General features: G+C 49.4%; 1 protein-coding gene across 1 annotated transcript in view; it reads right to left on the reverse strand.

Moving 5' to 3' along the window:
• Nucleotides 1-16,068, reverse strand: part of ITGA9 (integrin subunit alpha 9) — a 308,765-nt gene that overhangs the window by 282,047 nt on the left and 10,650 nt on the right. The window contains exons 2-3 of the mRNA XM_028518757.2: nucleotides 10,056-10,183; nucleotides 8,680-8,786 (exon numbers count right to left, since the gene is read on the reverse strand). Coding sequence (XP_028374558.1) covers nucleotides 8,680-8,786; nucleotides 10,056-10,183 — 235 coding nt within the window. The remainder of the gene's footprint in view (nucleotides 1-8,679; nucleotides 8,787-10,055; nucleotides 10,184-16,068) is intronic.

The following is a 16,068-nucleotide window of genomic DNA, read 5'->3' on the forward strand; positions in this document are numbered from 1 at the left end:
CCCTGGGGTAAAGCTGGAAGGTACCGCAACACCTGTGAGCTGCGACAGGCAGATCGAAGCCGAGGTCGGCCTGCCAGCCCGGCCCAACGACCCGGGTCTTACCAGAGCGGGTAGTTCCACGGGTCAGAAGATGCCATTTTTTGGAGACACTGGACCTCCTGTTGCAGTTTTCAAATGTTCCATCTGTTCCTTACTTTGAAATCAGCACCAGATGCCATTTTTTTAAAAGGCCACCTCACCATTCCCTCCTCCAACCCAACCTTAGAATCCAGTACTATGCTCCTTGGGGATAACATGTGTCATGCCCACACCCCCAAGGACCACTAGAGTCCTCAAGATGTGTTTGAATAAAATGTATCTTCCCGTTTTTAACTTGAAGAGAAATATCTGCCTCCAAGAAACCTGTGACAGGCAGATTTGAGACATGAAAGGAAAAGCAAATGGAGAAGAGGCCTCCAAATTGTAAATACGGATTAGGTCGCCACACCCTGTACCTTGTTGTCCCTGTCTCTAAGGGTCGTTTCCGAGCATTTCGCCTTAGACGTCCATCAACCACCTAGAATCAGCCGCCGAGAAGAAATGGCAACTGGTTTGGTGTCTAATCGTTTTAACATTGACACTCTGCCCCGTATTATCCAAACACACTTTTAGACACTACTCCACTGAGAGATCTTCTCGAAGTACTCAGGGCGTAAAGGGCAGAAGATTTGGTCTCTGTCCACTAGTGGTTTCCATGAAAAAAGACACATATACCTATGATAAATTACAAATATTAGATAACCACATAATGCTGAGTTTCTAATGACACAAAAGATGTGAAGCTTGTTCCAGACAGCACTGTCACCAATGACAGGCTTCACGTCCTCTCAGGGAGGACAAAGTGGGGTAGGAACAGAGGGGACTTAGGACAAGTCTTATTGAGCAAGACCGTATAATGAACAAAAAGGCACAAGGACAACTCAAGAGCAGAAACAATGGAATTTGACAACAGGCAAAGGAACTGAACAGACATATCTCCAAAGAAAAGACACAAATGGGCAAGAAGAACATGGGCAGAAACTCAACATCAGTAATCACTAGGGAATGCAAATCAAATCCCTGAGATACCACCTCACACCCACTAGGACAGCCAATATTCAAAAAAAAAAAAAAAGAAAGAAAGAAAGAAAGGAAGGAAACAAGTGTTGGTGATGTGAAGAAATCGAAACCCTTCTTTGTGCAGAATGTAAAAATGATATAATCACTGTGGGAAAGAGTACAGTGTTTCCTCAAAAAATTGAAAATAGAATTACCATTTAATCTAGCAATCCCCTTCTGGGTACAGACCCAAAACAATTGAAAAACAGAATATTGAAGAGATATTTTCACATCCATGTTCATGGCAGCATTACTCACAATGACTAAGAGATAGAAGAAACCCAAAGATCCATCAATGGATGAGTTAGATAAAGAGAATGTAGTATGTAGACTTTTGGTCAAGATGGCTGCATAGGAAGACATGGCTCTTTGCACAACCACATCAAAATTATAACTAAAATATAGAACCACTACCACTCAGAACTGTCAGAAATTTAGTTGAATGGAAGTCTGACAACTATGAAGTCAAGTTGAATGGAAGTCTGACAACTAGAGAATTTAAGAAATCACATCCATCCAGACAGGTAGGAGGGGCACAGATGCCAAACAGGTTGGTCTCACACCCACGTGTGGTGGATAAAAATTTGGGAGTGATATCTAGGGAGCAAGGAGTCCCAGCCCCACATCAGGCCCCCAGCCCAAGGTTCCAGAGCCAGGAAGATAAGTCCACACTTCTGGATGCAAAAACCAGGGGGGATTGAGTCACTGGAAGAAACTTCTGGAGCCCCAAAGAGTTCCTCTTAAAGAATCCACACACGGACTCAATTACTCAGACTCACCCCCTCTGAGCTCCAGCACCAGGGTAGCAGCTTGAAAGGCACCAGTGGTACACAGGGAGAAACTGGAGTGTCTGGCATCAAGGAGAGCAGAGGCCATTGTCCGTTTTCTAAACCCTCATCCCACAGAGCCGGCAAGCTGGTGCCATATCTGAGACTCCATCAATCTAGCTAACACAGTTTGACCCACCTTAGAGATCCCCAGACTCTGCCCACCCAACTTACAGGCCAACCCAACCTGCTTTTCCATATGAAGCTGGTCTTGGCTCATGCTTCACAACTTCCTAAATCCTCTCAAACAAGTAGCAGCTGGCCTCAGTGAGCCCCAAGTCTGGCACTAGTAGCAGCCAACTTAGATTCAAAGGTTGGCCTTGCTTGGGAATCTCTAAGCCCAACACAAGTACCAACCATCTCAGGTTGCTTTATAGCTCAGGTAGGGTGCCCCAGGTAAAACACAGGTGAGGGCTGACCTTGTCCTGCACCACCTGGGAAACCCCAGGGTCTGCACACCCAGTGAACAGCTACAGACCACATCAGAGCACCACCACCCTGCCCCTGCACAGCTGATCCCCCACAGAGAATGATGGTCAGTGGTCACAGCCAGTCCTTGCAGCTGACTGACATGGGTAAATCCCTCCCATTGATCTGCCAACAGAATCCAAGGCTCAACTACAAGAGGAAGGTGTACTTAGCCCACACAAAGGGCACACCTCAAGTACCCAGCTTGGGTGATAGGGGAGGCTGTGCCACTGGACCCTACAGGACATCCACTATATTAAGCCACAATGGCAAGACACAGATTCAAAGAAGCTCTACCTAATACATAGAAGCAAACACAGGGAAGCTGCCAAAATAAGCAGACAAAGAAACCTGGCCCAAATAAAGAACAGATCAAAACTCCAGAAAAAGAGCTAAACAAAATGGAGATAAGCAATCCAACAGATGTAAGGTTAAAAACACTGGTTGTAAAGATGCTCAAAGAACTCAGTGACGATCTCAATAGCATAAAAAAAATCCAGTCAGAAACGAATGATACACTAATTGAAATAAAGAACCATTTACAGGGAAACAACAGTAGAGTGGATGAAACCAAGAATCAAATCAATGATTTGAAATATAAGGAAGCAAAAAAAAAAAAAAACAACAACCAATCAGGACAAGAAGAAGAAAAAAGAATCCAAAAAAGTGAGGACAGTATGTATAAGCAGCCTCTAGGACAACTCCAGGAGGTCCAACATTCACATCACAGGGGTACCAGAAGGAGAAAAGGAAAAGCAAGAAACTGTAAATCTATTTGGAAAAAATAGTGAAAGAACTTTCTTAATTTGGTGAAGGAAATAGACATGCAAGTCCAGGAAGCATAGAGTCCCAAACAAGTTGGACCCAAAGAGGACCACACCAAGACACATGTAACTAAAATGCCAAAGGTTAAAGATAAAGAGAAATTATTAAAAACAGCAAGAGAAAGAAGTAAGTTACCTACAGGGGAGTCCCCATAAGATTGTCAGCTGATTTCTCAAAAAGAAACTTTCTAGGCTAGAAGAGATTGGCAAGAAATATTCAAAGTCATGAAAAGCAGGGACCTATATAGCAAAGCTACCATTAAAGGAGTTCATCATCACCAAACCATTATTATATGAAATGTTAAAGGGACTTAAGGAAAAGAAGATCAAAACTATGAACAATAAAATAGCAAAAAGTACATCTCTATTAACAATTGAATCTAAAAAACAAACTAAGCGAAGAAGAACAGAGACAGAATAATGCATATGAAGAATGTTTTGATAGCTGCCAGATGGGAGGGGGGTGTGGGAAAATAGGTAAAGAATTGAAGGGATTAAGAAGTACAAATAGGGACTTCCGGTCAAGATGGAGGCATAGGTGCCTCCTTGCAAACCATAGAAAGAATTACATACTTTGCTTCCTTGCAAACCCATGGTAAGAATTACAACCAGATCTCAAAACTAATTAATACCCAACAACCATCAGAAAATCGAGCTGTATGAAGTCCAACAATCAAGGATTCAAACAAGACACATTCATCCAGATGAGTAGTAGGGGCGGAGTCATGGAGATGGGCGGAGTCATGGAGGTGGGAGGAGAGGCGGGGTGGCGCTGCAAGCTGGTGGCAGCGGTGGCAGAATGCATGGGAGGGACACCTCGTAGGTGAGTGATCCCAGCCCCAGGAGAGACTGCACAGTCCAGAGTCCCAGCACCAGAAAGGTAGATCTCCGTTACCTCTAGCTATAAAAACAAGTAGGGGTTGGAGTGGCAGAAGAAACTGCCAGATTTTCACTGCTTAAAGGGCCAGCACAGTCTTAGAACATACAGAAACCCACCCACTTCAGGATTCACCACCAGGGCAGCACCTAGTAGGGCTCGTCACACACTGGAAGGGCGTGAAGTGACTGGAAATGGGGTGAGCTCCGGATGAACCCAGAAGCCAGGTGGCAGCATTGTCCCCTCTCAGAATCCTCCCCACACAACCACAAAGCAGGGTTGTCTGGCCCTGGCAATCTCCTAAGGCTCCAACCCACACAATTGATAGGTGCCTTTTCTACACAGGCCAGCTACTAAGACAGGGAATCAAATCAGCTCTACTTAATAAACAGAAGCAAACACAGGGAGGCTGCTAAATGAAGGAGATTAAAAAAATGGCCCAAATGGGGAAAAAAAAAAAAAAAAAAAAACAGAACGAAGCCCTAGAAAAAGAACTAAGTGAAATACAGATAGCCAACCTATCAGATGCAGGGTTCAAAGCACTGGTTATCAGGATGTTCAGAAAATTCCTTCAGTACAGCAAAAAAAAATAAAGGAAGAAATGAAGGTCACACTAAGTGAAATAAAGAAAAATCTTCAGGGAACCAACAGTGGAGAGGATGAAGTCAAGAATCAAGCCAATGATTTGGAACACAAGGAAGGAAAAAACATTCAATCAGAACAGCAGGAAGAAAAAAATTAAAAAAAAAAAAAGAAAAAAAAAACAATGATAGGCTTAGGAACCTCTGGGACAACTTTAAATGTACCAACATCCGAATCACAGGGATGCCAGAAGGATAAGAGGATGAGAAAGAAATTAAAAACTTATTAGAAAAAATAATGAAAGAAAACTTCCCTAATTTGGCAAAGGAAATAGATATAAAAGCCAGGAAGCACAGAGAGTCCCAAACAAGCCGGACCCAAACAAGACCACACCAAGACACATCATCATTAAAATATCAAAGGTTAAAGATAAAGAGAAAATCTTATAAGCAGGAAGGGAAAAGCAGAGAGTTAGCTACAAAGGAGTTCCCATAAGACTGTCAGCAGATTTCTGAAAAGAAACTTCATAGGCAAGAAGGGACTGGCAAGAAGTATTCAAAGTGATGAAAAGCAGAGACCTACAACCTAGATTACTCTGTCCAGCAAAGCTGTCATTGAGAATGGAAGGGCAGATAAAGTGCTTTCCAGACAAGGTAAAGCTAAAGGAGTTCATCATCACCAAGCCCTGATTACAGGAAATGTTAAAGGGACTTATCTAAGAAAAAGAAGATGATCAAAACTATGAACATGAAAAAGGTAGCACATTCACCACTATCAACGATGGAATATATATATATGTGTATATATATATACCCTAAGCAAACAACTAGAACAGGAACAGAATCATTGATATGGAGATCATTTGAAGGGTTATCAGCGGGGAAGCGGAAGGCGGAGAAAGAGGAAATGGTGCAGGGAATAAGAAGCATAATTGGTAGGAACAAAATAGACAGGGGGAAGTTAAGAATAGCATAGGAAATGGAGAAGCCAAAGAACTTACGCACATGACCCACGGACATGAACTAAAGGAGAGGATTGCTGGAGGGAAGTGGGGTTCCGGGTAGAGGGGGGTAAAGGGGGAAAAATTGGGACAACTGTAATAGCACAATCAATAAAATACACTTTTTTAAAAAGAAGTACAAATAGACAGTTACAAAATAGTCATGGAGATGCAAAGTACAGTATGGGAAATGGAGTAGCCAAAGAACTTCTATACGTGACCATGGACATGAACAATGGTGGGGGGACTGCCTGAGGGAGTGGAGGGTGCTAGAGGGGGGCAAAGGGGGAAAAGCAGGACAACTGTAGTAGCATAATAAAATAGAATTTAAAAATAAATAAAATCCTCAAAAAAAGATTTTAAAAAAGAAAGAAAATGTTGTGTATATAGACAATGAAATATTATCCAGCCCTAAAAAAAAAAAAGAAGGAAATCCTATCATATGCTACGGTATGGATGAACCTTGAGGACATCATGCTAAGTGAAATAAGCCAGTCACAAAGAGGTAAATACTGCATGATCCCACCATACAAGTTTTCTAAAATACTCAAACTCGTACAAACAGCAAGAAGACTGGTAGTTGCCAGGGCCTGGGAGAGGCGGAAGGGGGAGTTATCTGATAGCCACAGAGTTTCGGTTTTAGAAAACGAAACAGTGCTAGAGGTCTTTCATACAGTGATGTGCCTATAGGTAACACTAATGCACCATACACTTACACATGGATAAGAGGCTGTTTTGTTTTTGACCAAAAAAAAAAAAGTCACAAGGAAAACGGCTGCTGTTGGAGACCCCCCTCTTTCTCCAGCCCCAGCATACAGCGGCTCATTGAATGGGTGGTGCGGTCATTACGCAAAACATGAGAAGAACAGCTCTGCGTGCAATGAATTAGAACAGGCTTCCCACAGCCCAAGTGAGCACAGATGCCCAGCTGGGCCTTCACCGCTCCCTTTGCCACATCGCCCCTGTGATCCTCACTGAGGCTCCCGTCCCTAGAGACGGCCCCTTCCTGGGCAGCAGCACAGACCCCTCTGGAAGCAGGTGCTCCGGGCCACAGAGGCCATCCCTCCATGGGGAGAGGAAGTGTTGTCACAGAAGCAACCCATGGCCACGGGCGCCAGGTTCTCTGGGGTGTCGTGTGTTGTGAGCCATCAGACCACTGCCTCCTCTGTCCAGAATCTCGACCTCCGGCCACCCCGACGTCAGATGGACCAGATTCTCCCCTCCTTTCCAGAGGAAGGCGGTAAGCGTTCCGGCCTTCTGGGGCCGAGTTGTCCAACTAGGGCCAGGCCACTACAGCTGGAGGAACGTAGAGGCTGGGAGAGGGTCCAGGGCAGCTCTTGACAGTGATTAAAGGACACAAAACCGAGACAAACAGTGGGGTTGGGGGCCCTCAGCAGGACCCACGGCGCTTTCCAGCCGGGAGGTCTCATGGCATGGGTGACAGCCTCCAGCTGCTGTGCCCCTCCCCTCGAGGGGCTGACGGGGTGATGAGTCACTTGTGCTGAGAAGGCAGGCGGAATGCGGATGACTGGCCTCCCATGGAGAAGGTCAACACGAAAGTGGGCTCCCCCAGGAGGGAACAGAGACATGATTCCTAGGTCCTTAAGAAGAACCTCTGTCCCCTGGGATAAAATGTACACAAACCCACAGCTCTACAGTGTGTGGCCCAGAGGGGGCCCTCAATAAATGGCGGCTAGCATTATTTTCCCGTCTCGATCTTATGCTTTCCTAACAAAAAGCATCACCCAAGAAAAGCCAACGGCAAGGCAAGGCCTACCGTTTCCCCAGTGATGGGGCGGGGCATGAGGGAACATTCCGGGGTGTCGGCAGCAGGGATACATGCGTACATGGATATGCAAAAGTCCACCAAGCTGTTCACGTGAAGTTGTGCGTGTCAAGTACTTTGGTGTTATACCTCAGTGGAAAAGTGGAAGAAAAAGGGAAAAGATGGAAGAAAACACCAAGGCAGTTAGAAATCCCTTTTTTGTTGTTGTTGGTTTCAATAAAGCTTTGTGCAGCGCTGAAAATACTCTGTGTGCCATGCAATAGAGCAGCCAGCAGCCACAGACAGGCACTGACCACTTGCAACATGGCTAGGGTGCCTAAAGAACTGAGTTTTTAATTCAGATCGACTTAAACTTGAGTAACGACACGGGGCTGGCAGCTACCATATTGGACGGCACAGCTCTAGGATATCACGTGCCTCGGGGGCGGAGACTCCCCAGGTGCACCTCAAAATACCTAATGGATCAGAAGACATCACATGTGTTTTGGGAGCCACATAAATGACTATTCAAAAATAACGTGCATTTCATAAAACACAGTGTCATACAGGAATAAAGAGGAATGAACTACTGATACACACAACATGGATTAATCTCAAAAGTGTTATTTTTGAGTGAAAGGAGCCTTACAGGCTATGGGATTCCACTTATGGAAAGTTCTAGAAGCAGCAAAAGTAACCCAGGGTACCACAGTTCCCAGCGGCGGTTGCCTCAGGGTGGGAGGAGTGGACTAGAGAGGAATGTAAGAGGGTTTGTTGGAATGATGGGAGCAGGCTGTGTCCCGGGGGTGGGGGGGGCAGACAGGGGGTGTTACAGAGGTGCACACAATTGTCAAAACCCAAACCATAATCTGAAGATCTGTGCATTTTATGGAAATTGCACTTCAATGTAAAAAGACAAGCACAAATATTTATGTCATGAACAAGATTTACAAAGTACTTTTCCCCCATACATTTTATTGATCGTGTTTCAATAGCCACATCTCTGCACCCTGGGACAGACATTATTAACGTCTGACTGATGAAGAAAATAAAAAGGTTAGTCATCTGTCCAAACAGTAGTCCAGAACGGGCAACCTCAGAGCCATGTCCCCGCTGCCACCCAGATTTCCTAAGAGATCAAAGTCACTTCCTTGTCAGGGTGCCACCCCCTTCCCCGCAGCACCCCCAGGAGGCCTTACCAGCACCCGGCCGTCGGCCTTGGGCTGCCGGGCCAGGCTCACCCCCATCCACTCATCGTCCCGGTCTTCGCGGCAGGTTTTTCCACAGGACATTCCCCGAGTCTTCCCTAGAGGGAAAAGAGAGGGAAAAAAAGTCACATGTGAAGGAACAATGTTCTTCTGGCTGCTCTGCAAAGGGTGGTCTACAGCCCGAGTGTTTGGAACCAGCTCCAGAGGAAACAAAGCATGCAATCAACCCCATCGCTGTGTATGCTGTTTAATTCAGCCGCTACTTCTTTCCTAGCAAGACTTTCTCAATGAAGGCAGCCATGCATCGGCTTATGCTCTGAAGCGAGCTCCCCGATCTGTTATGCATCAGCAATACACGGGCCGCCCGCCAGGCATTAGGGGGAGCGCTTGAGAACACCACGGGCGCCTCTCCTTTTCTAAGCAAAATCTCGACAACAGTTCAGCTAAAAATAGTAATAATTAGATGCCCCTGATGGAACTTTGGAGAAAGGGAGGAGCTGAAGTGATGCTGAAAAAGTAACTCCTGCTTACTGAGTGCCTACTCCATGCCCAGCACAATTGTGTGTATTCGCCTCTGTTTATCCCACTCAACCTTCTCTCAAGGGCCTGCTCTGAGGTAGGTGTCTTCGTCCTGCTGCTACAGGAGGAAACTGAGCACAAAGGGGCTGTGGGATATTCCCAACAAGTCCCGCTAGGAACCGGCAGAGCTGGGATCTGAACCCAGGAAGACCACCTGATGCCAAAGATGACGTATTTTCCACGGGATCAAAGTGAGCTTTTTAATACACCCATTGGTCGAATCTTTCCCTACTGGAAATATAAAGCCTAAAACTGATTGAGTGGCCTCCCCCTTCACACACAGAGGAAAATCCTCACGCCCTTCCCCCGCCTGCTGGGCCCCATGTGATGATCAGCACCCACAGCCAACCTTGCCGAGCTCCCCTGCCTCCATGCTCTCCTGCTAACCACTCCAGCCACTGCGCCCTCGCTCTGTATTTGACCGTGGCACATGCGCTCTTCTGCTTGGAGGTTCTGCCTCCCTACCTGCCAGCTAACTACTGTGCATCTTTCCAATATGTGCAGATCAAATACCCACCTTCCTCCTGGTCTTCTTGCTCTCGGTTATTTGTTTTTTAATGTCTCTTTTGCCCGCTAATTTGTGAGGACGGCAAGATCTTTGTTTTATTCACTGGTATATTCTGGTGCTTAGTAAGTAATAGGTACTCACTGCATGATGGATGGGTAAAAGGGAGGGAGGGAGGAAGGGCAGGCAGGCAGGCGGGAGGGAGGCCAGGCCACCCTGGGGAGAAAGAGGCAAGCGTGAGGGTCCAGAGTCCGTGTGCACTTCGGCAGGGATGTCCACCCACCTCGAGCCATGTCCAGTTCGGTGCATCTCCGGTCGGGGTTGGTGTGGATGCGGCACTTAAACACAGCCCCAGGGGACCTCACCGACGTGCTGTACTTGGAGTCTGCCTTCGGTGCGCCCACAAGGACCCTGCACGGCAAGAAGAAAGGGCATCCGTCACAACCTAGTACCCGGAGAGGGGAGGCTGATGGTTCACTCCTCACCCAGCCACGGGCGGGCTGCCCGAGGCTCACTGGGAAACCTTCCCCAGCATTACCCTGCACTGCGGGGCCGGGGGGGAGGGGCTCCGACAGTGAACCTGTCAGATTCTCTCCAGACAGACTTAAAGCTTAAGTTTGTTGGAAACACATACCACCAACCAACAGCGCTTACCCAGAATCTATAAGGAACTCCTACAAATCGATAAGGAAAATACAGGTAACCAATATCATAACAGGCCAAAGACTTCAATGGGTACTCGATGAAAGACCGTAACCAAATGGCCAGTAAACCTAAGAAAAGGTGCTCAACTATATTCGTTATCAGAGAAACACAAATGACACGCCACTTCACGCTGACCAGAAGGCGGAAACCAAAAAGACTGGAAATGCCAAGCGCCGGCAAGGACACGGAGCAACGCAACCCCCATGACACGGCTGGTGGGCGTGTAACCTGTCGCCACCACACCGGTGACCCATTCAGCAGTTTCTAACGAAACTGAACATGTGTTCACCCCACGATCTAGTCATTCCACTTCTAGGAACACACTCCACAGAAACGCGCACACATGCCTCCCAGGCGACAAGCGTAAAAACGTTCATGACTGAATATGCAATGGCCGAAAACGAAGAAAACCGGAGGTCCCCCAATGCGAGAACGGATACGTACATGTTGGCATAGAAATACGATAGGATTCTATACGGCAATGAAAACCAGTGAACATCGTTCAGCCGGAACCACATGGAGGAACTCATTCATGAAACACTGAGCAAGAGATGTCAGGGAACCCTGGCTGGCGTAGCTCAGTGGGTTGAATGCGGGCTGCGAACCAAAGCATCACAGGTTCAAATCCCAGTCAGGGCACATGCCTGGGTTGCAGGCCATGGCCCCCAGCAACCGCACATTGCTTTTCTCTCTCTCTCTCTCTCTCTCTCTCTCTCTCCCCTCTCTAAAAATAAATAAATAAAATCTTCTTTAAAAAAAGAGAGATGCCAGGGACAATAGCGCACTCACTGTCTGATTCCGTTGATCTGAAGTTCAAAGCAGCCAAAGTGTAACTGTGGGGTTAGAGGTCAGGATACTGGTTACCTCAGGAAAGGGCCACGGGGTTGTGGTTAGGGAGACAGGGCTTCCTGTGTACTTATCATGTCCATTTCAGCCCGAGCAGTGTCCACACAAATTTGGGGTAATTCATCAGGTTATCATTCATATGATATGGGCACTCTCTGGGTGTTATCCGGCTTAAAAAATAATGAAGAGAATAAATGAGAAATTCAGAGATACCGTTTCTCTTCTGTGATGCTCTCTTCCTCCCCACTGCACACAAGATGAGCATTGGAGGGGACCTGGGAAAGACGCAGCCATGATGGAGAATTATAAACACCTCCTCTAGCATGAGGCAAACCAGAGATGGGCCGTTCACGCACACACTGGGCAAGGGACGAAGCTCTCCGTCCTTCCTCTTGCACGGGAGATCTGCCCTGGGGAGGGGCCGACCCCAGCAGGGCCCTTTCCTACTGGAGGAATGGACGAGACGTGCCAAGAAGAAAGGAAAGACACATTTGGGCACAGAGCATGGGGGGACCAGCAGAGACTTCCCCTCCAGATGTTACAAAAACAACTGTGACCTACGGCGTTACGCACTGTTCCCGGAAAACAGTCGAGTGGAGAGCTCCAGCGAGGAATACTAAACGGCACCAGGCAGGCGCAGCGTGTGCTGAGCTACGAGCCACTTGGAAAAGAACTTGCATGATGCGACTTTAAACAAAACCCACGCTGATGTTCAACACGTAGAAAATTCTAAGCTGCTGCTTGGTGGGAACGTGAGCTGCTCTGAACCTCTTGCAGCCCGGAAAGGGGGTGCAAGTCCCCTCGAAAAGTATTAGGCATGTTATGAAATGGATCATCTCCACTTGCCTGGGGACAGAAAGCATTATCTACTAGGTATCTGTGGGAAAGGTACCTAGTAGAGGTTAGAATGACCCCAGACGTGCCCCCTGGGGATGTGGAAAGTGGACCCAGGCTCCCCGCCTCAGGTTGTCCTGAAAGCCACCTTCACCTTGAGATGCTGGGCACTCGCCCTTCACCCCTACCCTGGCCTCAGAATGATGCTGCTCCCCCACCAACACTCTGGAGGAGTAACAGAAGTCAGAGACCCCCGGACGGGCCTTCCAAAGAGGCTAATGGATGTCACAAAGGACACCCCCATTACTAAGACTCAGACACTGTTACCAGGTTCATGGGAAGGCATGTGGGTCCCATCTTAATTGCCACGGCCCCAGCCCCTCAACACCCAGAAGGTGAAGGATCCCTGAGGATACAAGGAGCCAGGGAGACCCACCCCTTCCTAGAGTTTCCTTAGGGATCAGTCTTACAGATTCTATATTTGATTCTGCAAGGAATCAAGTCACACCGTGCTGGGGTGGGGAGGAGCCGGGACCTCAACAGCGAGGGCACCCAAGCTGCCCCTCAGCCTCTCAGGAACACCCTGGGGAGCCGGCCCTGCAGCCTCACCATGGTGGGCCAAAGCTGGGCTGGACCCCACAGCCTTTAGGAATCATCCCAAGCACTTTCCCCAACAGACCACACAGCCCTGTTTCCCACACAAGGGCAGTCTGGCCGGCCCTCGGCTGCTCTAACTCAAATGCAAGATGACAAACCACGAGAAACTCCTGTGAGAAGAAAGCCACGTCTAGGGGTCAATCCCCCTACCCCAGCCCTGGCCCTCGTTTCTGGGGCTGAGCTTTAGAGCCACCAGGGCGAGCCAGAGCTGCTCTCTCTAAGGCCAGCTATGTTTTCACAGGTGAGAAGAATTAGCAATTGGAGAGACTTCACCAGCTGAGACACCCACGTCTTTCCACGTGTCGGCCTGTCAGACCCGGGGAACCTACAACGCTTCCTCCACTCAAACACCCCGGTGGGACGAGGCTGGGCCCCCAAATTCCCACCGACTCCAAATCTGCATTAGCACAGTGAATAAATGCCTCTGGCAATTCCTTGAGGAGGCATGACCAAAGTTGAACGGAGGGCAGAGTTGATCTCACACAACAGCTGGCTGTGCGTCTCGCCATCGCGTCCCCCGAAACGGCGCTGGAACCCTGGACATTTCACACGGTGCTTTTGCTCCACGTTCACAGACCCGGAGTCACAGGTCACCCAAGCGAGAAGGGACCCTGGAGAGGCTGGATCTTGGGCTCTGCTTCTCTCAGCCTCGAGCAGAGATGGAGAGGGGCGAGACCTACAGGGAACTCTAACGTGGAGAAAGGACCGACCGGCCGAGTTCTTTTCACCTTCCAAGCCCTAACAATGGCTGATCAAGCAGTGATAATGACCCTCTGCCTCACACCGTAATCAGCTGGGCAGATAAGGAAGCTTTTCCCAAACCCTGTGTAATGGGAAATGAAACAAGAGATCCGGGGGCGCACATATGCACGGGCACGTGTGCGCGCAGCTCGCGGGGGTGGCACGGCGGAGGATGAGCTTGTATCTGTGTTTACAGAACACTGCGGCTTCTTCCTCCGCTGCCTGGCGCTGCTCTTTACCTAGGCCGCCGGCCAGCGAGTCTGCGGCTGCAGGCCAGCCGATGAGCTTGTCTTTTCTGAAGTCAGTTCAGCTGGCCATCCGCCAGGCTGATCCCAAGAGATAGAGAGAGCACAATGGCCCAGGGTCCCGGACAAGCCACTGAAAAGATGCCATCTGCTTTTCCTCATTATTCTCAGTCATGAAGAGACATCCCAGACACTTCCAACATCCCCCATACTCTTCCCTGGTCCTCCGGACGAGACAATAAGACGCTTCTTTCCTCTGTGCAGTTACCATATAAAAGAGCCTGCGAGTCCCCCACCCCCACCAGACCCCCCACAGTAAGTCATCAGGCTGATTCCGACTTTTGCTCGCTGCTGCACGTGTGGTCCTCAGCCCAGCCGCACGGAGAACACCTGGGAGCCTGGCGGAATGCAGAGTCTCGGGCCGCCCCCCAGCCCACTAAAGCAGTACCTGCATTTTAACAAGCTCTCTAGGTGGTGCACAGTCTAAGAGGTGCTATGTCACCACCCACACAGGTGACCAATAACCACGTTCCTTTGGAGCTGGTAGGAACAGATGACCCTTGAGAAGTGAGGCTTTCCTCCCAGGACATCCCCAGGTAGAGACGCACTCCAACTTCAAAGACATGTTAGAGTCCTCTCGTTACCTCGGAATTCTAGATTTCTAATGACGAAGGCAGCCAGCACGGATCGGGCACTTGGGGTGTGCAAGTGTTGGGCCAGGCTCCAGATGGCGGAGTCACACTGAGTCTTCACAGCAGCCCTGTGGGGCACACTAACACTCTCCCCGTTTTACAGATGGAGACGCAGGTGGCCAGAGAAGGTCACGGGGCGTGCCCGAGCCCACAAAGCCTGGTAAGATGCCGAGATGCAGCACGCACCCCGGCAGTTGCCTGCAACGCCCACTCCCCAATTCTGCCCGTCCCACGCCAGCCAGGAGGAGGAAAGGGGAACCACCAGGGATCAAGTGCCCCCAAGGGTGCCAGCAGCTCACACATGTGGCCTGCCTGAAAACGCCCAGGTGAGGCTCCGCGGGTGGCTCCCAGGTCAGCACTTGGATGTGGGAGCCCCTTCGTGCCCAAGGACAGACTGGGCTTTGCAACAGAAAGGTGGCGGCCCCCACCCCATCAGGCTGAACTTCCATCACCTTCTTGCTTTTCTAAAACACACTGCTGGTGTGGCGTGGCCTGGAGACTCACCCCCCATAATGAGTGGTTCATGCACCTAATTAAACACGTGGGCCCACCAATGCATCTGCCAGTGCCAGTTACACTCACGGGTTGTCCGATTTCCTGCTCACAGCAATCCTGCCAGGCAAACTTTGGTGTGCGTTTTCCTCAGAGATGGCGGGTTACTTGGCTGACAAGTGGCAGAGCTGGATTCGAGCCCCAGGGGTCGGTGTCCAAGGGCATGGCCTTTCCAGTCCCCCCCCCCCCCACTCCCTCCTACTGCAGCAGCTGAGATGCCCTCCGTTTTTCCAACACAGCCGCTTCCGTGGCCAGCCTGCGTGTGGTCCAGCTGGCTACAGAGGCTCAGCCCAGCCGCCCGTCCCTCTTGGAACCTACCCCTCACATCCTGAGGGCAAACGGCGGGTCAGTCCCCCGGGGAGCAGGTGGCAGAAAGGGGCTGGGCCACAGCCGCCCTCTGGGGAAGGCTCCGAGTGGACAGCGTCTCAGAGGCTCCCTCCCTCCCCACAGAGGCCACGGCTGTGTTTCTGCGGGCGAAACCACAGCCAGACCCAGGACAGCAACTGGGGACTCAAAACCTTAAACCCATTAGGTTTGCTTTCATGCATTTGATCCTGAAGCCAACGCTTCCCCAGGGACCCACGGGGCAGTTACAGGAGTGAAATTCAATCAACTGCGTGTTCGCCACACCACACAGAAACCCCAGGAATCGCTCCACAGCCCTAAATTGACCAACAATAGCCACGACTTGAGCAAAGGAGAGCCACCTCTGACCAAGCCAAACCGGCCACTTCCAGAGCGAGGAGACGCCGCAGGGCAATGCTTGCTGACCGGAGGTGTGGAGCCTGAAAAACCGCGGAGGCAACTCTCTCTGCCTCCTGGGAAACTGAGACTCCAGGTGTCAAAGCGAGTGTTTTAAACCGGTGGTGCTGCCTGAATGCTAAGCTTCAAGGGCAAGTTATTCAAGGTGGTGAAGTGTAAAGAGCACCGGGTTTAAATCCTGCCTCGACCACCGATAAGCTGTGTGACTTCAGACAAGTTTCTTAACCACTCTGAGGCTCCATTTTCTTCCTCTAAAACAGAA

This window comes from Phyllostomus discolor, chromosome 7 (assembly GCF_004126475.2).
Source record: "Phyllostomus discolor isolate MPI-MPIP mPhyDis1 chromosome 7, mPhyDis1.pri.v3, whole genome shotgun sequence".
Taxonomy (NCBI): Eukaryota; Metazoa; Chordata; class Mammalia; order Chiroptera; family Phyllostomidae; genus Phyllostomus; species Phyllostomus discolor.